The 23,767-nt window shown below is 32.5% G+C and overlaps 2 protein-coding genes across 4 annotated transcripts in view; both read left to right on the top strand.

The window, feature by feature from the left end:
• LOC107754414 (B-cell linker protein-like) overlaps positions 1 to 8,896 on the top strand; it is a 14,299-nt gene extending 5,403 nt beyond the window's left edge. Inside the window, exons 8-19 of the mRNA XM_016570850.1 lie at positions 1,434 to 1,526; positions 1,626 to 1,654; positions 1,756 to 1,789; positions 1,884 to 1,959; positions 3,070 to 3,100; positions 3,185 to 3,218; positions 3,305 to 3,410; positions 6,403 to 6,428; positions 6,571 to 6,602; positions 6,709 to 6,792; positions 8,529 to 8,687; positions 8,777 to 8,896. Of these exons, the coding sequence (XP_016426336.1) occupies positions 1,434 to 1,526; positions 1,626 to 1,654; positions 1,756 to 1,789; positions 1,884 to 1,959; positions 3,070 to 3,100; positions 3,185 to 3,218; positions 3,305 to 3,410; positions 6,403 to 6,428; positions 6,571 to 6,602; positions 6,709 to 6,792; positions 8,529 to 8,687; positions 8,777 to 8,896 (824 nt within the window). The remainder of the gene's footprint in view (positions 1 to 1,433; positions 1,527 to 1,625; positions 1,655 to 1,755; positions 1,790 to 1,883; positions 1,960 to 3,069; positions 3,101 to 3,184; positions 3,219 to 3,304; positions 3,411 to 6,402; positions 6,429 to 6,570; positions 6,603 to 6,708; positions 6,793 to 8,528; positions 8,688 to 8,776) is intronic.
• Positions 8,897 to 11,634: 2,738 nt separating this feature from the next.
• LOC107754396 (clathrin heavy chain 1-like) overlaps positions 11,635 to 23,767 on the top strand; it is a 57,071-nt gene continuing 44,938 nt past the window's right edge. For 2 of the 3 annotated variants that reach the window (XM_016570813.1, XM_016570812.1), the window contains exons 1-4: positions 11,635 to 11,690; positions 20,128 to 20,335; positions 20,460 to 20,465; positions 23,375 to 23,643. In XM_016570813.1, the coding sequence (XP_016426299.1) occupies positions 11,649 to 11,690; positions 20,128 to 20,335; positions 20,460 to 20,465; positions 23,375 to 23,643 (525 nt within the window). In that variant the 5' untranslated portion in view covers positions 11,635 to 11,648. The remainder of the gene's footprint in view (positions 11,691 to 20,127; positions 20,336 to 20,459; positions 20,466 to 23,374; positions 23,644 to 23,767) is intronic. The other variant, XM_016570814.1, reaches the window with a different exon arrangement.

Raw genomic sequence — 23,767 nt, 5'->3', positions numbered from 1 at the left:
CCCGGCCTCAGCTCACTCTATCCCGGCCTCAGCTCACTCTATCCCGGCCTCAGCTCACTCTATCCCGGCCTCAGCTCACTCTATCCCGGCCTCAGCTCACTCTATCCCGGCCTCAGCTCACTCTATCCCGGCCTCAGCTCACTCTATCCCGGCCTCAGCTCACTCTATCCCGGCCTCAGCGCACGCTAAGCCGGGGCTTCCCCTCACGCTAGGCTGCTGTGTTTTTCGTTGTGAAAGCGAAACTACTTTGTTTGGCCTTCCAAAAGAGGACACGACTAGAAATCAGTGGTTAAGTTGTATTTACAACACTGTTCCAGAACAGTTCAGCCCAAATATTCAGATGTGTGCAGCGCATTTTATGGAGGACTGTTTCTTGATCCTGGGAGAGTAGACTACAATGCCGGCTGTTCTGACTCAAAGACTGTAAGTACGTTTTTTATATTTAAAGAATTTGCCACTGATGATTCAAACGCGAGTTTTGAGCAGTGTAGAGTAGCGCTTGTAGTTTGTCATTTCTCCTATCACAAATGCAGATATGGTTTTATGTTTACGCGGCGCGGCGCGATTCAACGCAACGCGTAAAAAGACAGTATAAGTCATTATAATCCATAATTATGTCCCCACTGGATGCAACAAATGCCTCGTTTATAATGGGTTTTAATGTTTATGTCTCGTCGCTCCGGCTGGACAGGGCATCATCACAGTATGGTGAGGGGCGTAACATTTCCGTCTCACGCTTGAGGTATTCGGCCAATCACAACGCACTGGATAGCTGGCCAATCAGAGCACACCTCGCTTTTCAGACCGATGAGCTTTGTAAAAATCGACGCGTTTCAGAAAGGCGGGGCATAGAGGAGAAACAATAATGTACAATATGTGGAAAATAATGTGTTTTTTTAACCTTAAACCGCATAAACACATTTCATTACACCAAATACACCAAATAATGTTCTTTTTAGCAGCATCATATGACCCCTTTAAAATAACTGTTTTCTATGTGAATATCTGTTAAAATGTAATTTATTTCTGTGATCAAAGCTGTATTTTCAGCATCATTACTCCAGTCTTCAGTGTCACATGATCTTCAGAAATCATTCTAATATACTGATTTGCTGCTCAACACACATTTCTGATTATGATCAATGTTGAAAAGTGCTACATAAATAATGGTGACTTGACTTCTGCTGATTAATATTTTGTGGAAACTGTGATACATTTTATTTTTCAGGAATCTTTGATGAATAAAAAGTTGAAAAGAACAGCATTTATTAGAAATAGAAACTATTTGTAACATTGTAAATGTCTTCACTGTTACTTTTGAACAATTGAATGCATCCTTGCTGAATACAAGTATTAATTTCATTCAAAACAATCTTCAGAGAAAAATGGATGGCCTAGTCTACAATAAAACTCTCCAACTTAATATTTTCTAGCTCCTGAGGTAATACGTAAAGATAAACCTGGTAAAAAAGCCCCTCCTAAGAGACCCCCGATGAGACCTCCACCGGCCCCTCAGCAAGACGAAGGTTATTTCAACACTATGTTCACAGATATTTATATCGGATACTACAGTATTATTTGATGACACACTGCATGTTTAGTTACTGTACTCTCTGACCTTCCAGATGTTTACTTGGACCCAAATGAAGGGCAGGTAAACATGACTGAGCATCCAAAATGATAAAGAAAAAAAAGTGGTCATTCTTGTCAGATATCGTGATCATTTTAATTTCACTTTATATTTGTTTCTGTCAGGATGATGATGATACCTATCTAGAACCTGTAGCAGGTCAGCGCTCCACGTATTTATAACTTAAAATGATTTTATAGAATGATAAAGTGACTTAAAACTCATATGTCATTCATTATTTTATCTTTTCCAGAACCGCCTGCACCCCGAAGCCCGGCCCGCATGCCATTGCCTCCTAAAACTGTAGGACGAGACCCGCCACCACCAATGTATGCATGTCTAAATCAGGGTTATTATCATAAAATAAAAATAAAACCATATTTAAAAAAAAAAAAAAAAAAGATTTTTGTTACTCTAAATAAAATCTAATTTTCAGCTAGCTGCCGAAGCAGCATTTCTGCATTTTTAACTTGATGAAATAACTCAAACTAAAATAAAATTTTATTAAAAAGCTATAGACAAGCACAACAAAATTATCAGTTTGAAAGATTGTATAAAACTATTTTTATTTATTTAGTTTGCTTGTAAAAAATAATAACGTTAATTAAAATATTACATACAATTCACTGAAGTATTAAGACTATTTTAAATCCTATTTGAGTTTTGAGCAATAGATATAGCCTTTAATGCTGATATTGCGTTAAATTGTAAATGAATAATAATTAACTAAAATTAAGAACATTTTTACTCCAAGTACATTAATGTGCATTTTGAAAAAGTTTCTCCTAGAAAAATATTAGATAAAAAAAAAAAAATCAAATATCAATTTGAAAGATTGTATGTAGTTGTTTTATTATTATTGTGTACAGTTCACTTTAAGTATTGTTATTAAAATTATTTTAAATCGTATTGTTTTTGAGTTTACCATGAATATAATCTTTGATACCGATTTGGTGTCAAATTATAAATAAGTAATAATTAACTATATAAAAATGAAAAAGGAAAATACAAAACTAATTCAAAATATTAAAACTATAACAGTATCTAAATTATACTAAAAATAACGCTGGCCTAAATTCATTTATTACAGACTCACGTTAAATTATGGTTTTTGATAATTAGTTATTTTGCTTACTGTTCTTAGCATCACCTTTATGCATTTAGCAACTTTTATCTTAAACAACTTACAGTGCATTAAATATACATTTATATTCATCAGTATGCAATGTGTGTTCCCTAAGAATTGAACCCATAACATTAGTGTTGCCAGTTCAAGCATCCCACAAATGCACAATGTAAAGGAGCAACCCAAGTCATGTCTAGAATCCGGAATAAACATAGAGAACTTAATGGGGTATTTTTTTTCACTCAGATCATCCCGGTAGTGACTCTTATTTGCTAAACTTTGTTTGGTAACATCATTTCTTCTTGTCTTACAGAATGAAACCTCCTGTTCCCAGAGCCAAATCTGTAAGTACTAGTTTGAGACACATTCATGCATTCATTACAGTCTTCTTCTCCTGAAGGAACCGATTCATTTGTCCGTTTCCTCAGAGTTCGGTCCTGATCGGTGACACTGTGAACAAAGGTTAGAGAGTTGTTCTGTTTTAACTCATGCATGATGATATAAACCCACATGTACAGCTTCATTTGACGTCCTCTCTGATCGTTTAGTTCTGCCGCCAGAAGTAAAACGTGCCACGTTTTCTGGCCAGCTGCCACCCGCACTAAACAGCAAACCAGTTCCTCCCATCATCCTCCCCAAAGAACCCAAAGCCAGGTGAGTCTGTGAAGCCTTTACCTCTTTACATGTTCAGAAACAGCCTAAAATCAAAAGAGAAAAATAACAAATTTGAAGCACGTTTTAGGTTTTTAAGATTGCATTGTGACATTATTTTCAAGAAAATGTCTTCAACTCTCTGTAGTAGCGATTTCTCTGTAGTCCACTGGTTTTTAATTAATGTAATGTGAAAAAAAACCATGAAAAATAAAGGTCAATTTCTCGAAATTGAGATTTATACATCATCTGAAAGCTGAATAAAGAAGCTTTCCATTGATGTATGGTTTGTTAGGACAGGACAATATTTGGCCGAGATACAACTATTTGAAAATCTGGAATCTGAGGGTGCAAAAAAATCTAAATATTGAGAAAATCATCTTTAAAGTTGTTCAAATGAAGTTCTTAGCAATGCATATTACTAATCAAAAATTAAGTTTTGATATATTTACGGTAGGAAATTTACAAAATATCTTCATGGAACATGATCTTTACTTAATATCCTAATGATTTTTGACATAAAAGAAAAATCAATAATTTTGACCCATACAATGTATTGTTGGCTATTGCTACAAATATACCCCAGCGACTTAAGACTGCTTTTGTGCTCCAGGGTCATATATATAATACATTAGGGAAAACACGAGTAAAGCTCATTGTTGTGTTTATTACATTGCTTTTTATTTGTGCTGAATTTATAAAACTAAATAATAGATCATTTTTCTAGCATTGTTTTAGTATCACTTGATATACTATTATAGTTTTTGTTAATTGTTTGATTTGATTTTTATATTTGATTTTTAAATTTTAATTTCAGTTAAAGGTTTAGTAATTTAAGCTTTAAAGGGTTAGTTCACCCAAAAATGAAAATTAGGCCATAAATTACTCACCCCCGATGCATCCTAGGTGTATATGACTTTCTTCTTTCAGACGAATCCAGTCGGAGTTATATTAAAAATTGTCTTTGATCTTTTGAAGTTGTTTAATGCCACTCAGCGGGTGTTGCATGCATCAGTCCAAAAGAAGTTAAATAAAAAGCGCCCATCCTTAAAAAAAACATCTCACACGGCTCCGGGGGGTGAACAAAGGCCTCCTGTAGAACCAACGTTTGTTAACAGCAAAGGAAGCAAAGTTTCCTTACTTTAGCAAAGGAAAACAAGTCTCCTCTTAGCTTATTTCGAAATCCTCCGACATTCTTCTTTACAAATCCTCGTTTTGTACTTCTAATTAGTGACCGTTTTTTTTGTTTTGATCTCTCCGCTGCGTTTCCGCGTGCGTCACTTCTGAGCGGCGCATGCGCAACGCTGAACTCATACGTCATGCTCCCGGAACTGCTTCTGTTTACAACAGTGAGCGCAAGCTAGATTCAAGTGATTATTACGTTTTGAATATGGATATTTTTCTTACAAAAACGCATCGATTAGCTACAGAAGGCCTTTGTTCACCCCCCCCCGGAGCCGTGTGAGATGTTTTTTTTAAGGATGAGTGCTTTTTATTTAACTTCTTTTGGACTGAAGCAATGCAACACCCGCTGAGTGGCGTTAAACAGCTTGAATGATCAAAGACCATTTTTAATATAACTCCGACTGGATTCGTCTGAAAGAAGAAAGTCATATACACCTAGGATGACTTGAGGGTGAGTAATTTATGGGCTAATTTTCATTTTTGGGTGAACTAACCCTTTAAGCTGGGCAAACAGTCACGTTGCTTTCTTTATGCAAAACTTATTTTTTTTTGTGGTGGTGAAATATAGCCTATTTTGGGTACAGTAAGATTATTTGCATAATTATATTATTTTCATGCAAATGTCTCCAACCTCCAAGACCGATTCTTGGTAGTCCACTGTAAAGCAGAAATGAAATTTTCATTAATCTAATATGAAAAATAATATTTAAATGGTAAAGTAAAAGTGGTTGTATTTGTTACATGGCTTTTTATTTAATAATAAAAAAAGTACTGAATGATTTTAGTGTTATTTTAGCATCATTGATATACTATTATTAGATTTTGTTATCATTTTAATTTCAGTTAAAGTTTTAGTCATTTTGTTATGTTTTTTTTTTTGTTGTTATTAGTTTTTTTTCTTTTTACAGTTTTTTTTTTTTTTTTTTTTTTTTTTTCAACTGCTTACACACAAAATCTTTACTTGTCACACAATTTCTGAAAGCTGACACTCAAACAGCTGAACCTCACACCAAATCTGCAAAACCATACGCTAATTCTGGGCCTTTGACTCAGTTTTCAATTTCATAAAACACTTTTTGCAAAACACAACACACAATTCTCTATGCAACACACAAAAATCTAAGAGGAATTAATATTATGGCAAAGGTGTTTGCAAATGTTTGCTTTTGAGATGTGTTTGTGATATTTTGAATGCAGTGCTTCATTTAGCAAGAGATGTGAGGCATTTTGCATTTTGTGTGTGCAATTCTTGCATTTGTGCGTAAAGTTTTGAAAAAAAGAGGCAAAGTTTTGAAAATGTATGTAAGCAGGTAATTTAAATCATTTTGAAATATGTCCATAGTTTTTATTAAATTTTAGTTTTAATTAGTTTAGTTAGTTTAGTTTTAGTTATTTTAGTGCTTGAATGAAAATGAGAAATGTTGCCTTGTCAACTAGCTAACTTTTTTACCCTTTATTTTAGTTAATGTTCATTTTATTGCAAGTAACAATGTTTTTATGGTTTTAGTTAACAGTAATAATCCTGTATTTGTCATTAAAAAAATGTTAAAATTTTTTTTTTAATGAACATTTGTGGTCAGTTTGGGCTTAATTGTCATGAAAATAAAGTCGCATTGCTTTCTTTATGCAAAATAATTTCTTTCCTTTTGATTTTTGTCATGAAATATAAGAGGGCCATTTCTTTGTGACATTTGCTTCTTCACTTTGGCTTTTACTTCCATCAGTTGTAAAATGAGACCAAACTGTATGTATAAGCATATATTCTTATCCGCTGACAAACTCAAATGCAGTAAATATGTTGTTTTTCCAGTCCTCCTCCATCTCTGGACAGCACAGGTGAGCACATCTGTTATTTTTTGTTATTCTCAAAAATCGTAATCTTTCGATGTAACTAACTGTTATCGTATGTCACATGAAAACAATTATAAGAATCATTCATTATTTCCATATGCTTCATTCATGTTCTTTCATCACACAGCGCTTTCTTTTGGAGCAAAGCCAGTCGCTCAGGTAAACACTACAGACACAATCAATCAGTGTTTGTGATTGGTGACAAACTGCTAAAGCTGTCGCTGTATTCCGTCTCTGATTGGCTGACTGTTTTGATCACGATCAGGGGGCGGGGCTACAGGACAAAGAGTGGTTTGCTGGAGTTTGTGAACGTAAGACTGCGGAGGAAACCGTGCTCAGGATTAACAAGGTGTGTCTATTTAAATATAAACATTTACATTTTATTTAAATGCTGCATGTTTATTATCTAAATGGCAATGTTGCATTCAATTAAGCAATAAAATAAAAGAATAAAAAGATGATGATGAAATGTAAAATGAATGAAATATAAATATTTACATTTTATTTGAGTGCTGCATGTTTGTCATCTAAATTCCGTTATATTGTTCTGAAATTAAGCAATAAAATAAAATAAAAAATAAAATGAAATCTAAGATAAAATGACAAAATAAAACCATACTCAGGATTAACAAGTTGTGTCTCTGTTTGTGTGATTTTTATTTTGGTATGCTTATCCTGGGAATGTTCATTTGAATCATATTGTTCTGAAATTAAGCTACTAAATATAGTATAAAATAATTAATAAAATAAAATAGAAAATGAAATACATTTAATTTAAATGCTTCATGTTTATCATCTAAATTGGAATGTTCTGTTGAGTTGTACTGTTCCTAAATAAAGCAGTAAAATAAAATATAAAATATTTATATTTATTCATGTAAAATATTTATCATAGCTCTTGTTGATTTTGATTGCTTCCATTGTCCTCATTTGTAATTTATTGAATCATTTTTGACATTTGTGTGTGTTTGTTTGTGTGTGTGTGTGTGTGTGTATATATATATATATATATATATGTTGTGTATGTGTATGTGTGTGTATATATATAATTTTATATGTACGCACAAAATGATTCAAAATGTCAGAAATAAAAATAAGTAAAAATGTATAATGTCAAAGCAAAACTGCAGCATGACAGTAAATATTTCTCATTGGTATAGTTCTGATGATCTGTGTGTGTGTTCTGCAGCTCTTCAGCAGTTTGCAGGAGATGATCTCTCATCACATGAAGAACCCGAGTTTGTGAACGTAAGACTGCGGAGGAAACCGTGCTCAGGATTAACAAGGTGTGTCTATTTAAATATAAACATTTACATTTTATTTAAATGCTGCATGTTTATTATCTAAATGGCAATGTTGCATTCAATTAAGCAATAAAATAAAAGAATAAAAAGATGATGATGAAATGTAAAATGAATGAAATATAAATATTTACATTTTATTTGAGTGCTGCATGTTTGTCATCTAAATTCCGTTATATTGTTCTGAAATTAAGCAATAAAATAAAATAAAAAATAAAATGAAATCTAAGATAAAATGACAAAATAAAACCATACTCAGGATTAACAAGTTGTGTCTCTGTTTGTGTGATTTTTATTTTGGTATGCTTATCCTGGGAATGTTCATTTGAATCATATTGTTCTGAAATTAAGCTACTAAATATAGTATAAAATAATTAATAAAATAAAATAGAAAATGAAATACATTTAATTTAAATGCTTCATGTTTATCATCTAAATTGGAATGTTCTGTTGAGTTGTACTGTTCCTAAATAAAGCAGTAAAATAAAATATAAAATATTTATATTTATTCATGTAAAATATTTATCATAGCTCTTGTTGATTTTGATTGCTTCCATTGTCCTCATTTGTAAGTCGCTTTGGATAAAAGCATCTGCTAAATGACTAAATGTAAATATATAATGACAACTGCATTTACGATTAAGAATGTAGTACTGTTTATAGGCGATTTGTATTTTCTATTTAGTTAAATGCTACATATTTATCTTCTATATGTGATTGTTGATGTATATAGTTAACATTCACTAGTTTTGGACAGTATATTTGTCATGTGTGTGTCTGGCAGGACGGCACGTTTCTGGTCAGATTCAGCAGTTCTCAGAATGACCGTCAGCCCTTCACGCTGGTCGTGCTTTACCGGCAGAGCGTTTACAACATCCCGGTGCGCTTCCTGGAGGATTCGCAACAGTACGCGCTCGGAAAAGAGGGCAAGAAGACAGAAGAGGTAGAGGAGGAGAGGAAGATCTGTGTTATGTGTGACGTCTGCACATCTGTCTGTCTGTCTGTCTGCTTTCACTTCAAATTCACATGCAGTGTGACAAGGACCACAGTCAGGAGATGATCTCTCATCACATGAAGAACCCCATCCTCCTGATCGACCGTAAGAGTCAAGCTAAACACAGCACTCTCCTCTCACGCCCCGTTCGGCCCTAACGCTCCCGTCCCGCTCTCATTTCAACCCCCACCGCCTGATACTGACCCTGATCTCACACAAACACTCACTCATACTCTGCCTGAATTATTTATTACATTGTGTTTGTAATGCAGTCCGATGTTCATAGTATGTCTTGTGTTCGGTACATTTCATGTTTGGGGATTTTTGAATATGGTGACTATGTAGTGTTCATTAAATAACTTTAGTTAAACTCTATGCATATACTGTATAATGTTTGCAGGACAACTTGTTGTCTCATGTAAAATAGTTAATAAATAAAGAAAAAAACAACATGTGACCTTTCTGGCATTTTTTCCCACACTAACTTTACAATCAAATTAAAACAAAATGACAGAAACTGAAATATGATTTCATGTGGGCGTTGTAAAGATACTGTACTCTGAAACTATAAGCTAATCGTAATGTTAAGTGGTAAAGCAGTACAGACGGGGTACTATCTGATCAAATATTTATCAACATTGTGGTACTTTGAAATTATTTGCATATTAATGTAGCGTGATGTTTACATGACAGATCCTTGAAATGTCGATTTATACGTCAAACAATACCATGCTACTTTATTATGTTTCATGTGTTTGTTTATGAAGTGCTATTAGCATTAACTGAAACTATTTAAACATTTGTTTATTGAAATTAATGTTAAGAAAAATATATAACAACTTAGTTACAGTTTCAGTAAATATTTAAATTTGTTGCCAAAGGAATATTTTATAGCTGTAGTTTAAGTACTTAAATTTCTAAAACATACCAGTTAACTAAAGTTACTAAAAATAACCAAACTAAAATGTAAATAAAATTATTACAACTAAATAGACTTTTAATAAAAGAAACAAAAACATTCAATTAAATTGTTAATTTAAATAAAATGAGTGTTAAATAAAATCTTTAAAAAAACTTTCAGTAAAACATCAGTATGTTGAAGAAGGAATATTTTATAGTTTTAGTTTAAGTTAAAGTACTTAAATTACTAAAACTAAAAATAACTAAACTAAACTAAAATATAAATAAATAATAAAAACTAAACCGAAACATTAAATAAAGAAATAAAACTAAAACATTTAGTTAATTGAAAAAAAAACATGTTAATTGAAATAAATGTTACCTAAAATATAAAAAATCTTAAAGAAAAAAAATCTTTCAATTTTTTTACAAATATTTCAGTTTGCTGCCAAATTAATATTTAATTTTTAGGTTGGAATAATTAAATTAACTGAAATAATATATATATATATATATAAACTTAATAGACATATAAAAAAGCATTTGGTAATTTAAATAAAATAAATAACAAAAAAAAACTCTTATACTTTCATTAAATATTTCAGTCAGTTGTGTCATGTTTTAGTTTAGTTTAAGTTGAAGTACTTATTACTTGAAATGAAATAAAAATGGAATGCAAATAAAATGAAATAAAAATTAAGTAAACATTTAAAAAAATAAAATAAAATAAAAACAATCATAAAAGGTCAATTAAAATTAAAACGGAAAATATAAAAATAAATTCAAAATACTGTCTATAGTATTGTATGAATGATAGTAGAACAGCAGTAGTGTTGTTGTTGTTGTTGCGGCTGCTGCTCTGAGTGAGTGTGCAGAAATAGACCCCAGTATTTCTGGCTGGAGGGGGGAGTTCCTGCTGTCACATGCTCGTCTCGAGCGGAAGGGTACAGCTGACCCCCTCACACTCCCTTCACCCGCAAACTCACGCATTTCCCTGCTTCATACCCCACTGAGCTCCTGTGTGTGAGAGTGTGTTTACAGCATCTGCGCCGCAGGACAGGCGGCTCGTATCAGTGCGCGCGGATCTACTTTCTCACGCGGAGGAGTCCCGCTGCGCTCCGAGAAGAAGAAGTCCGAGACACAGAGATTCACGAGCATTCACCGAATAACCGCGTCACACGGGACACACACAACAACTCTTCATCTGCGCCCCCTCCTCCTCATCTTCCTCCTCTTCTTAGCAATGCATATTACTAATCAAAAATTAAGTTTTGATATATTCACGGTAGGAAATTTACAAAATATCTTCATGGAACATGATCTTTACTTAATATCCTAATGATTTTTGGCATAAAAGAAAAATCAATAATTTTGACCCATACAATGTATTTTTGGCTATTGCTAGAAATATACCCCAGCGACTTAAGACTGCTTTTGTGCTCCAGGGTCACATTTATGCATTTGGCATACGCTTTTATCCAAAGTGAAATACAATGCATTCATTTTTTTTCAATTCATGCATTCCCTGGGAATCGAACCCATGACCTTGGTGTTGCCAGCGCCATGCTCTAATGTTTAGGGTGAACTTAAAGCACTTTAAACATACTCCAAATAATTTTTTAGATGCATCACTTATTTAAATATTGTTTCTCACAATTATTTTCAGAGGGATTGTTGAAATGCTTGTGTTTTGGCTCAAGCTCAGTCTCATGTGACCGCAAAATCTCTTTCCTCATTACAGCTGGAGGATTTTATGCTTTTTGGCAAAGTCCTGAAATACTTTTTGAAACACCTTAGGGATTTTTTTGGTCTAACATCTATTTTATAATATCACATTAAAGCAAATCACTTTGAGTTCTAATAATAATAAAAATAATAATTTTGATATTGACATTTTCATTTTAGTTAAAGTTTTAGTAATTTTGTAGTTTTTGTATACATGTATGTATTGGGGTGTATGTGTGTGTGTGTGTGTGTGTGTGTGTATATACTCCTCTTCTCTCCGTGAGAATGGCGCAGATTTTACCGATCCGCTTCCAGGAGCATCTGCAGGTAAAACCGCACGGACTCACGCAGCGTTCGTGGCTTTCCGCTCGACGCCGTTAAACCGTAAACACGCAACTGTGTAACGGCGGCCTCGTGCACGAGTTACATAGTTGATACATATGTGACATTAGAGAATATAGAGTTGCGTTACATGTTACACAGTTGCCTGGCATTTAAAAGAATGACGGTAAAGGGATTGTTAGCTTACATAGTAACAACGTTCCATGACGTGTCAGAAATTGTTACATAGTTGCATGACATTTAAATGATTACAGTTACTGTATCATGGAATGTTTCTTTTTTGTGTGTGTGTTACGCAGTTGCACTTGCCCAACATTTAAAATAATGCTGGTTTTTATTAACATTGTTATTCAATATCAATATTTTAGGTTACAACTGGTCCACTTTGATTTGTCCTGCAGTGTTTTTAAGTATTATTACATATAAAAATGGTTATAATATTAAGTATTTTTACATATAGTATTATGTTAAGTATTGCTACATATAACAATATATATAGCAATATAAGCTCTGAAAACGGCTTGAATGATCATTATACACAAATTAGAACTAGTTTTAGATGAAGTACAGTTCTTGGAATTGTATTTCAATTACCCAGCATGGTGGAAATTGACACATTGCGACATGTATTGTATGATAAATTGCACAGTAGTTGCATGGAATGCAAAAAATACTTACTGTAGTGAAAAAAGCATCTTTGCTGCAGTGAATTTTAGAGATGATGAAACCGTTAATAATATTTGAATGACTCTTCATAATGCGTTGTGCAGGTACAGTAGTGTATGTGCAGTGAAATGCTGTATTATAGCCTTAATTTATGTAAACAAGGCCTCTAAATTGCACATTTAAAGTTGTTTGTGACATCTTGCAGCTTCTGAATGTATGTTTAAGTGCTTTGAAGCTCTTTTGTAAGTTGTTATTGGAACCAGTTGATTTTGTGTTTTAAGGCTGATGTATTGACAATATTGTCTCTTTTCTCTCTATACTGCATTAGTCAGATGAGCTTGTGTCTGTAATTGTGGGTTGGAAATGCACCGTCAGTAACTCCAGACATGCGGTATTCCTGTTCAGCACAGTGCTGTGTCATGTGTGGCTTAAAAACACACTTCAGATAGCACCGTCTGCAGTCTTTAAAGGAATAGTTCATCCAAAAATGAATATTTGCTTAATGTCCTCACCCTCAGGTCATCCAAGATCTAGATGAGTTTGTTTCTTCATCAGATTTGGAGAAATGTAGCATTGCATCACTTGTTCACCAGTGGATGCTCTGCAGTGAATGGGTGCCGTCAGATTGAGAGTCCAAACAGCTGATAAAAACATCACAATGATCCACACCACTCCAGTCCAGCAGTTAACATCTGGAGAAGACGAAAGCTGAAACAAATCCATCATTAAGATGTTTTAACTTCAAATTTTAATTGTGGGTAGATCACTGAGGAAGCGTTATTATGGATTATAGACTCATATTTTGGCCAGAAGCAACAGTTTGAAGTTAAAAAGACCTTAATGATGAATTTGTTTCTTACAAAGATGCAGCTTTTGGCTTCACAAGACGTTAAGACTGGAGTGGTGTGGATTACTGTGATGTTTTTATCAGCTGTTTGGACTCTCATTCTGACATTTCTTCAAATCTGATGAAGAAACAAACTCATCCTAATCTTGGATGACCTGAGGGTGAACACATTTTCAGTATATTTTCATTTTTGGATGAACTATTCCTTTAGTTTTCTGCTTGAGTGTGATAAGATTCGGGACTCTTCTTCACTCTTTTCTTCTGCATTAGAGTTGCTCTCCTGCATTGAAGTGTGTGTTCTGTGGATCCATTGGAAGCAATGGGACAGTGTTATTTTGGAGACGAGGGCCTCAGTGCCAAACGCTAATGAAGTTTCATTCTACACGCCTTTGAAAATATTCTCCATGACAGAGACGTGCGAGCGTTTCTCATACTGTCCCAGCCTCACCTTTCCACAGGCCGTGTTTTCTTTGTCGTTCACAGAACGCTTCTGGAATTCACTCTGCAGCTGATTGAAACCAGATGCTGCTGTCTCATTTAGATGTACGGCTGCTTCACTGGGATTTGAGATGATATTTTGTTGTAAAATGTGGAATTTCATAGCGTGTCTCTTGAGATACTGTCCCTCCATGTTCTCTCTCTCTCTCGTGTTATTCCGGTGTCGGACGCTCAGCCGGTGCAGTTCAGTTAAAGAATGCCAAGAATCTGCAGCCGGCAGGACTTTGGGTCTTTAGCAGCTTGGCTTTATGTCTTGAACGTGTGTTTGAGTTTGAGTTCATTCAGAGCTGGATTATATTGATACAGTTTGATCCTGAATGGAACTCTGTGTGTGTGTGTGTGTGTGTGTGTGTGTGAGCGCTTTTATAAATAGACACAGTTCATTCTGCTCATGTCTTATATATATGTTGAACTGGAAAAGGAACAAACACACAGATATAAATATCCAGCTTCACTAGTCTTTCAAATAACTTCGTATAGATCTTAAAAGCATATGATTTAATCTGTAACACCAGATTTTACATAAATGCTCTTTATTATTTAAATTACTACTTGGTTTTATTATTCAAATTACATTTTTTTATATATATTTTTATTGTTTAAATGACTATTTTAAAACTTTTATTATTTGAATGACTTGTTTCTTTTATTTTTATTAAGTTTATTTTTATTTTTGATTATTTCAATGTCTATTTTTTATTTATTTTTATTATTTAAATTCCTTTTTTTTAAAAACATTTTTATTATTTAAAATACTATATCTTGTTCTGCTCATGCTTATGGGGTTATTTTTGCCGTGTCATTTTTCTCTGTCGTCTGATTGGCTGCTGATGTAAAGCTGTAACCCAATAGAGATTTGGCTAATGAAGTTACGAGCAGGAAGAGGAAACATGTTTATCAACAGCATAAACTGACACAGAGGACTAGTTTTATTACACACACACTCAAAATTAAAATCTAAATATCTTTAGTTGAACTCATTGCTTGCATGATTGTGTTTTGAGGGGAATATGAATGAAATAGTCTTTCCTGTCTTTAATATCAGTTGATTTTAGATGAAAAAATATTGTTTTTGCAACAGTGTCTGCTAATATTTAACCCTTCTAGCAATGATTATCGCACACACAACAGGGTTAGAGTTACTCGAAATAAAACAAACATAAGCAACTGCGATAAAAGTAAAAAAATCTTACTTATTTTGTTTCAGCTTTTTGGTAAGGAAAAAATTTATCCTTTCCATTGATCTACCAATACTACTAAAAACTTATAAACAAAAAAACCCCACAACAAAATGACTAAAACTTTAAAATTCATTTGAAAATTGTAAATATGAAAAAATAAATGTTTATATTTATAAAAATTTAAAAAAAAAAACGATATTAGTATCTCAATGATTTATTTATTTATATACTAATTATAGGATTTAATAATGTTTTGAATTACCTTGAACCAAATTTTTATATTTTCAGTTTTCATTTTCGTTTCAATTTTAGTAAGTGCATTTGTCATTTTTATTAATATTTCTTTTAAATATTTATATTTCGCTTTATATTTATTTCAGTTTTTAGTAGTTTTAGAACTTCAACTTCAACTTAGTTCAGTTAGTTGCCAAAGCAATAAGTTTAAGCTTTCCATCTAATATTTACAAGGGCGTAGAATTTAGTAGGGTTTTACCACAGTTTTACTACAAATACCATGTTTAAACTATAGTAACCATGTTTTTTCACCTTAAGAGGACACATAGAGATACAGTTTTCACTGATTTAGGATTAACAGAACTTAGTATCAATGTACTTGTCTAGATAAACTTTGAATAAAAAAAAGAGAGATTTACTGCCAGATTTTTGTTTGTGAAATGTAGCTAGCAGGAAACACAAATGAAAGGGGTCATATGATGCGATTTCAATATCTCCTTTCTCTTTGGAGTGTTACAAGCTCTTGGTGCATAAAGAAGATCTGTAAAGTTGCAAAGACTAAAGTCTCAAAACCAAAGAGATATTCTTTATAAAAGTTAAGAGTCAGCCACACCTACCTAAAACGGCTCGTTCTAACACGCCCCCACATGTCTACGTCACGATGTGCGAAGATTGACGCGTTTCAGAAAGGCGGTGCATAGAGGAGAAACAATAATGTACAGTATGTGGAAAATAATGTGTTTTTTAACCTTAAACTGCATAAACACATTTCATTACACCAAATACACCAAATAATGTTCTTTTTAGCAACATCATATGACCCCTTTAATATTTTTGAAGGCGGATAGTTGATAAAAGTTAAGATTTTGACATTTTTAATTATTCTGAAGTTAGAATGCCAATATAATTAATAATAAATAATGTAATAGTGATCTTTCCTTTTTAGAGCATTGTACTCGTAACAACAGTCATGGTTTTGATTTCCCCATGATTACTAAATGTTTACCTTTGAATTAATTTTTGATAAAAGTGTTTGCCAAATGCATGAATGTAAATGTCTTGCAGTAGATCAGTAAGCGGAAGAGACCGAGACAGAGTCTGCTTCATCTCATTCTGCTCGGAGACGGATCATCATCATAGACGAGCCCATGGGAAATGAGTTTACCTCCTCATTAGTGTGTGTGTGTGTGACTGGACATCTGGAGCTTTCTGCCCCACTACATCTTGAGTGAGGACGTCTCATAGATGCAGTGCTTCTCATACAGGTCTAATGCTGCTGTGTGTACAATAACATAAGCGTCTAACCCTTCACTCAAACCTGTCTGATTAAAGCCACACCTAATTTAGCTGAATTATGAGTCTTTATAAATCCTGAAGTCACTGTTCGACAGGCTTCTTTACATTGGTGAGGAGAATTTTCACTAATAATGTCATTTTGGATCTTTGTTACTCCTAAAACTTCTCTTATTTAAAAAAATATATATATGTTTTACATTGTCATTTTTATTTTTTTGTTAACATTTTTATGATTTAATTAATTTCTAGCAAGTTTTTAATTTTATTTTGAATGTTTTTATTTTAAATGGATTTTTATTTAATTAATGTTTATTTATTTAAATGTTATTTTAGTCTTATTTTAATTGTCTTTAATTTATTTGAATGTTTACATTTGCATTTAATTTTCAGCAAGTGTTTTATTTGGATTATTTATATTTAAAAATAATTTTAATTGTATGATTTTATTCATTTTTAGTACGTTTTATTTTGATGATTTTTATTTTTTAAATTTGATTAAAACTTCTATTGTTTCAGCTTTTTAGGTTACAATCATTGCTCTTGGTAATGTTGACTATGTGAGTGTGATAGTATATATATATTTCATATTATATAACCATTTTCATTTTACTTGAAAGTATGAAACTGTAGATGTGTGTAAATTGCAGGCAGCTTCATTCAAATGAGTCCCGTTACGTAATGTTTCTAAAGCACCTGCTTTCCTCATCGTCTTTGCATTAAATCATCAGATTAGGTGTGTTTGAATTACTGTATATCAGAAACAGACAGATATTTACATTTTCAAGCTGACAATGGTGCTCTTCATTTGGAAATTTTGGCCTGTAAAAAACAAATGACTCGTGTGTTGGTTGTTTAAAATGTTTTATTAATTTCCAGCTAAAAAACAAAAATCATTGTTTTTAATTTTAAGCATGCAGTTATTGTTACACAAATCTCAGAATCGGTAAATCTGAAGCAAAATAAGTAGTATATGAAAAACATGAAATATATTAAGTTGAAGTACTAAAACTAACATATAAGTTAAAGCTAAATAGAGAAATAAAAAAAATACTGGTCCTTTATTTATTAAATTTTTATAATTTATTTTTTAGCAAGTGTTTTATTCTGATTGTATTTTAAAAATTATTTTAATGTGATTGTTTTTTATGATTTACATTTTTGAGGGTGTTTTTTTATGTTTTTACTTTAAAAGTATTCATTTTGACATTTTATGCTTTAATAATTTTTTTGCAAGTGTTTTGTTTTTGATTGTGTTTTTTATTTTATTTTATTTTTGATTGTTTTAATTTAACATATTAAAGATATTTACATTTTTAAAGCTGACAGTAGTGCACTTTAGTTATTGTGTTTTGGCCTGTACGTAAATGACGTGTGTTGCTTGTTCAAAATGTGGCCTAATTTGCAGTGAAACACATTGTTTTTGATTTTAAAGCATGCTTTTCTTGTTCAATCTCAGGATCTTATCCAGACAGAGAGAGAGAGCCGAGCCGTATCTAGAGACCAAACATCAGGTTTTGTGAAGATGTTCATTAGAGCACTAAATACACACTCACTCCTCTATCTGTCCGTGTGTGTGTGTGTGTGTGTGTGAGTGTGTGTGTGTGTGTGTGTATGTGTGTGTTTGAGGGAGTTGCTGAGACAAGGAAAGGGAGGAAAGAGTCGTGGCTCTATTTCCTCTGACTCAAGAGTGTGTGTGTGTGTGTGTGTGTGTGAGTGTGTGTGTGCGTGTGTGTGAGTGTGTGTGTGTGTGTGAGTGTGAGAGAGTGTGTGAGTGTGAGAGAGTGTGTGAGTGTGAGAGAGTGTGTGAGTGTGAGAGAGTGTGTGAGTGTGAGAGAGTGTGTGAGTGTGAGAGAGTGTGTGAGTGTGAGAGAGTGTGTGAGTGTGAGAGAGTGTGTGAGTGTGAGAGAGTGTGTGAGTGTGAGAGAGTGTGTGAGTGTGAGAGAGTGTGTGAGTGTGAGAGAGTGTGTGAGTGTGAGAGAGTGTGTGAGTGTGAGAGAGTGTGTGAGTGTGAGAGAGTGTGTGAGTGTGAGAGAGTGTGTGAGTGTGAGAGAGTGTGTGAGTGTGAGAGAGTGTGTGAGTGTGAGAGAGTGTGTGAGTGTGAGAGAGTGTGTGAGTGTGAGAGAGTGTGTGAGTGTGAGAGAGTGTGTGAGTGTGAGAGAGTGTGTGAGTGTGAGAGAGTGTGTGAGTGTGAGAGAGTGTGTGAGTGTGAGAGAGTGTGTGAGTGTGAGAGAGTGTGTGAGTGTGAGTGTGTGTGTGTGAGTGTGAGAGAGTGTGTGGGTGTGTGTGAGTGTGTGTGTGTGTGCGTGTGTGTGTGTGTTGGCCGTAGGCTGCTCTACAGTATCTCCAGTCCTTGCGTAAGCGTGTGTTCCCATCAGACAGACAGCAGGTTTGCGTTACGCCCGTGTTTCTCAGAAGTGAATCATTCAGAGAAATCATTCTGAAGATTGTGAGCTTTCCCCCGTCTGTATGATCCAGACCGGTTTACTGTTTCATATACGGCTGTGCTGAGAGTTTAGACCAGTGAGAGTTCACTATGAGGAAAATATCAAAGATAATGTCAAAATATCTTGTGCACAGCTGCTTAGAGCAGAAACTGTTGGTTAACATCAGAGATGTTTTATCGCTCGATGCTTTATTGCAGGAATTACCAAATATTCTTTTGTTTGTGTGTTTTTTTTGGTCAGCTGAACCTCTTTGAGCTGAAATATTTACTTGAAGTACCCCTGAGTTTTCAAGTTTATATTTCAATTACAATGACACATTCACATGTTCACCGTTCTCTGACGTCACAGGTCACATGACATGCAGGTAAACTAATAAAATAAATAGTTATACTTTGATTATTAATATTAAATAATTTTAGTTTACATTTTTATGATGAATATTGTTTTATTTTTTTAAATATTTATTAATTTTACATTTTATTGTTTGTTTTATTTTTTTCTTTATTAATTTTAATTTAACATTTTGTGATTTCATAAATTTTTAGTGTCTATTTAGAATATTTTTGTTTTATGATTTAATTTTTTTATATTAATGTTGCATTTTTATGATTTAATTATTTGTTTCATTTGTGATTTATTAATTTTGTGTAATTGTTTAATTTAGATTATTTTTATTTTTGAATTATTTATTAATTTTATGACATCTTATGATTTAATTGTTGTTTTATTTAGATTTTTTAAAGTGTTAATAATTTTGCATTTCTATGATTTAATTTTAACATTTTTACAATCCATCAAAATGAAATCCTTACTAAAAATTAAATCCTAAAATATATCTAAAAAAAATTAAAAATACATTTTAAAGTAAAAACATTTATTTTTAATTTTACATTTTATGATTTATTGAATTTTCAGTAAGTGTTTTAATGTGATTGTTTATTTTTAATAATTTAAACAATTTTACACTATGATTTAATAGAAGTGTTTCGCTTATTTTTATATCAAAATGATTTTTTATTCATTTTTTAAATTCATTTTTAGAAAAAGTTTTATCTAAAAACGTAAAGTCAAAAATTTTAAAGTCTTACATTTATTAATCTTGATTTGACTTTTTGCATTTTTATGTCAATCAATAATTAGGCTATTTAAAAGTCATAAAATGATCATGACAAAAATCCGAGATTGCATGTGTGTTGTTGGATCAGCTGGTTCGGACAGGTGGAGTGTTTCTGAGCGCTGTCCCTGTCTCTCTCTAGCTGCAGACGCTGGGAGTGAGTCCGGCTAGCATCAGCTTCAGCTGCCTGACCATGGAGTCGGACCGCTTCATCTGCATCCGAGAGAAGGTGGACGAGCAGAACCAGGTGCTGATCGTGGACCTGAGCGACCCGAGCAGCCCGATCCGCCGGCCGATCACGGCAGACAGCGCCATCATGAACCCGGCCAGCAAAGTCATCGCTCTGAAAGGTGCCCATCAAATCAGTCTGCCGCGCTTCATTGTGTTGCTGTTCTCTGATACGCTTCTCAGAAATCTTAACTCTCTCTAATCACTAAACCGCTCTCGCTCTGCTCTGCTCTGCTCTTGTTGAAGATGATGGTGAGTTTCTCCGTCGTTCTGGATTGATGTCTGTCGGTCGTGCTCTGATCATTGACGGCACACATACAGTACATATGTGACCCTGGAGCACAAAACCAGTCATAAGGGTCAATTTTTTTATTCTTAGCAATGCATATTACTGATCAAAAATTAAGTTTTGATATATTTACGGTAGGAAATTTACTAAATCTTCATGGAATGAATATCATGAATATCTTCATGGAACACGATATTTACTTTAATATCCTAATGATTTTTGGCATAAAAGAAAAATTTATAATTTTGACCCATACAATGTATTGTTGGCTATTGCTACAAATATACCCCAGCGACTTAAGACTGCTTTTGTGCTCCAGGGTCACGTGTATAACGTCTCATATGTGTGTAAGCGTCTGTGTTCCGTTGACTGAAGGCCGATTGACCGTGCTTCCTCACATATGCATGAGCGCTGTGTGCATTTGTACTTTCTGAGCCTTATTTTGGTGACAAAAGTGAGCTAAACCTTACAAAACCTCCTTTTATGGAAATCAAGGGATATCCTCATTTGGATAAACTATATAAAAAACTATATACATATTTAATTGTAAAAATGCATACATTTTTCTGTTAGGGTGTGGTAGTAGATTTTATTTGGATTTATTTTATTAATTATTTATTTTAATTTTTATGCTTTTAATTTTTAGAAAGTTTTATTTCATGATTTAATGTTTTTATTTTAATTTTACATTTTTGTAATTTAAATTTCAGTATGTGTTTTATTTACAAATTTTTTATTAATTTATATTTTATATATATATATATATATATATACTTTGATTTAATTGTTTTATTTGATAATATTTTGCTTATTTATTAATTAATTATACATTTTTATTAACTTTTTTATTAATCAAAATTAATAAAAAACACTTACTAAAAATTAATTAAATCAAAATGAAAAATAATTTAACAATAAAAACATTTTTAAACTTTAATTTAGTGATTTAATTTAGTGTTTTATTTTTTATTATTTATATATTAACCTTATTATTCATTTTATTTTTTAAATTTTTGGTTCATTTTTAGAAAGTGTTTTATTTTAAGTGTTTTTATTTTAAATTTGTTTATTCATTTTAATTTAGTAAAATAACATTTTACAACTTTATAATTTATTACATTTTCAGAGAGTGAATACGTGTGTGTGTGTGTGTGTGAGAGAGAGAGTGAGTATATGTGTGTGTAAGTGTTTTATTTTGATTACACAGTAAAAATGCATTATTGTAACTTGTTAAAGACATTTGAGCCGAATCATGTGTTTGAGGAAGTAAACCATGTGTGTTTGATACGGTCTGTTCATGCTCAGTTACAGGGAATCATTCCTGCTCATCCAGCTTTATCCATCCGCTCCTGATCTTTTCTTCATCACATCTGGGTTCATGAACCCATTATAGACATTCAGTGCTTTATTATGTTTTATCTGTAATCAGATGTGTATCATGTGATCCGGCTCAGTCTGTCTCTAGAGCAGTGTTGAACTGAAACTGAATTCTTCAATATTCTTAAAACTTTTCTTATTCATTTAATTATACAATTTTAAATTTTTACAATTCAAGTTTTAGCAAGCATTTTATTTTATTTTAAAATTGTTCCTTTTAATTTATTTTTATTTTATTTTAAATTTTTAGTAAGTTTTATTTTGATCCATTTTATTTTAAAATTATTTTATGTTTTCATTTTTATGATTTTTTTTATGAAGTGTTGGATATAGATTTTTTTGTTTAAAATTATTTTTTTATTTTATTTTATTTTTATATAAGTCTGTCTCTAGAGCAGTGTTGAACTGAAACTGAATTCTTCAATATTCTTAAAACTTTTCTTATTCATTTAATTATACAATTTTAAATTTTTACAATTCAAGTTTTAGCAAGCATTTTATTTTATTTTAAAATTGTTCCTTTTAATTTATTTTTATTTTATTTTAAATTTTTAGTAAGTTTTATTTTGATCCATTTTATTTTAAAATTATTTTATGTTTTCATTTTTATGATTTTTTTTATGAAGTGTTGGATATAGATTTTTTTGTTTAAAATTATTTTTTTATTTTATTTTTATATAATAATCTTACATTTTGAAGATTTAAAAGATTTTTTTCTAAAATGGTAAAATTAAATAAAATTAAAATTTAATTAAATTTAATTAAAATTTAATGAAAAACTTAACTAAAACATTTAAACCTAAACTAACTGAAATGAGCTAAAGTATACAAAAATGATTATAACTAAATTGAAATAAAAATAAACTGTTTAGAAATTAGAAAGAAAAAAAAATTATAAAAATAAAAGCTAATTCAAAATATGAATAAATATTGTAATAATATATAATTAATACCAAAATAACACTGATGCCTGTTTTCAGTGCTGCACACAGTTATTGTCTCATCTGTTTTTGTGATGAATACCTGCAAAAAATGTGACATTTAATATTACGTCATGATTAATGATAATGATTCATTAATGTACAGTATTAGATTATTTCTTATTTTCAACAATGATATGTGGGGGAATATTACTTTTAAAGTCAACATGAAATCAATATTTACTTCTGTAATTCACATTTCTGGTGTAAATGTGAATGATTCATCAGTGCATGTTATTCTAAAGTGATGTTTGTCTTCATTATCTTTCATCAGAATGTAATCACTTGCTCTCTCTCTCTGAAACAACTTTCATTTTCAGCCTTTTGATGCATTTAATGGGAATGTTTTTTAACCGTGTTTATTAGTAAATGCATTAAATAAATAATCTACGCTGTTTTGGGTCATTTTAAGGCATAAAACTAAATGAAAGTAATCAAAGTATTGGAGTACTGATGCTACAGATTCAGTGTTGAGTGTGTGAGGTCAAAGGTGGTGTGTGGTGTGTGTCCCGTAGCGGCGCGGACGCTGCAGATCTTTAACATGGAGATGAAGAGTAAAGTCAAGGCTCACACCATGACGGACGAAGTGCTGTTCTGGAGGTGGATCTCGGTTAACACCATCGCCCTGGTTACGGACACGGCCGTCTATCATTGGAGCATGGAGGGAGACTCTCAGCCAATCAATGTGTTCGATCGTCACGCCAGCCTCGCGGGATGCCAGATCATCAACTACAGAACGGACGAGCAGCAGAAGTGGCTCCTGCTCATCGGGATATCAGCGCAGGTGAGTATATGTGTGTGTGTGTGTGAGTATTTGTGTGTGTGTGAGAGTGAGCATATGTGTGTGTGAGAGTGAGTATATGTGTGTGTGTGAGAGTGAGTGTGTGTGTGTGTGTGTGTGTGTGTGA

Source organism: Sinocyclocheilus rhinocerous, unplaced genomic scaffold (assembly GCF_001515625.1).
Source record: "Sinocyclocheilus rhinocerous isolate Xijiao unplaced genomic scaffold, SAMN03320098_v1.1 scaffold1223, whole genome shotgun sequence".
NCBI classification, from domain to species: Eukaryota; Metazoa; Chordata; class Actinopteri; order Cypriniformes; family Cyprinidae; genus Sinocyclocheilus; species Sinocyclocheilus rhinocerous.
This window is presented reverse-complemented; position numbering and strand designations above follow the sequence as displayed.